The sequence below is a fragment of the Strongyloides ratti genome, scaffold srae_scaffold0000001, assembly GCF_001040885.1.
Source record: "Strongyloides ratti genome assembly S_ratti_ED321, scaffold srae_scaffold0000001".
NCBI classification, from domain to species: domain Eukaryota; kingdom Metazoa; phylum Nematoda; class Chromadorea; order Rhabditida; family Strongyloididae; genus Strongyloides; species Strongyloides ratti.
In genome coordinates, this window is record NW_020171519.1 from 10,088 (window position 1) to 11,263 (window position 1,176).

General features: G+C 17.9%; 1 protein-coding gene across 1 annotated transcript; it reads left to right on the forward strand.

The window, feature by feature from the left end:
* Positions 1-362: 362 nt before the first annotated feature.
* On the forward strand, positions 363-913 carry SRAE_0000000300 (Hypothetical protein; the record flags this gene model as incomplete). The annotated part of the gene is made up of 3 exons (XM_024645837.1): positions 363-641; positions 678-750; positions 801-913. 3 exons carry the CDS (start codon positions 363-365, stop codon positions 911-913), a joined length of 465 nt encoding a protein of 154 aa, XP_024500080.1.
* Between the last annotated feature and the right edge of the window lie 263 nt (positions 914-1,176).

Consider the following 1,176-nt stretch of genomic DNA (forward strand, 5'->3'; position numbering starts at 1 on the left):
TGTATATTAATAATAATTAAATTTGATTTTAATTTTAAAAAATAAATAAAAAAAAAAGTTAGCTAGAAAAACTTTTTAATACAAATTTATATGAAAAAGATTTTAGGATATTTGATCGAATTAATATTATAAAATAAAAATGTAAATGTGAAAAGATATATAATTATTTGTTCAACTTTTTATATATTATTTTTTTTATAAAAATATTAAATTGAGAAAATATATATAAAACAAATGTAAAACATTTTGTGTTATTATAATAATATAGTTAGCTCAAATTTTATTAAAAATTAATTACTAACAGTTTTTTTTTTCAATTTACTATATTAAAGAAGTTTTGAAAAATGAAAATATTAAATTTGATGCTTTTTATTTTTTCAATTAGTATTGTATTTTTAAAATTAAGTGGTTATAAATTTATTTGCCAAAAAAAATATAAAAATTTTTTTTTTGAAAGAACAAAATGCTATCTTGCTGTATCAATAACTGAAACAGTGTTTCGTACGATAATTCATCCAAAAATATATCCACACCATGTTTTCAAAATAGCCAGTACTATAGAAAAAGAAAGAAAACGTGGTTGTCCTTATTTAACTGAAAGTACTAAATTAATAAATAAATTAGTTTCAAAAGCTCTCATGGTAAGAAAATTATTAATTGTATAATATTTTGTTTAGGAGCATTTTACTGAAAGTTTAAATTTTATGTGCTATTGTGTTAGCAAGATATTACTTTTTTCAAATAGTTACGGTAATAATAGATAAAAAGTTTTATTAAATTAAAAAATGGTTTTATTTTAGCAGTATCCGTTTATTATCCAGAAAATCAAGCACAGTGTATAAATGGAAAATTAATAATTAATACTAGAAGAAATTCGATTGGAGGCATTTATAGAAGACTTCCAACAAAATAACTTTATAGATAAACATTAAAACTAAAATAATAAATTGTCTTGAATTTTTTTTTTTAGTAATTAAAGATTATTAAGTTTTCAAAATAATTCAAACTATTTATTTTTGCCAAAAAAAATGCAATAAATATATTTCATAATTCGAATTTTTTATTAAATATTATTACCTATTTTCAATATTTATTTTTTCTTTTTTTAAAAATTTTTGTATAACATAAATAGTTTTTTTCTCAAAGTATTTCTTACAATTCTGTGTCAGTCTATCT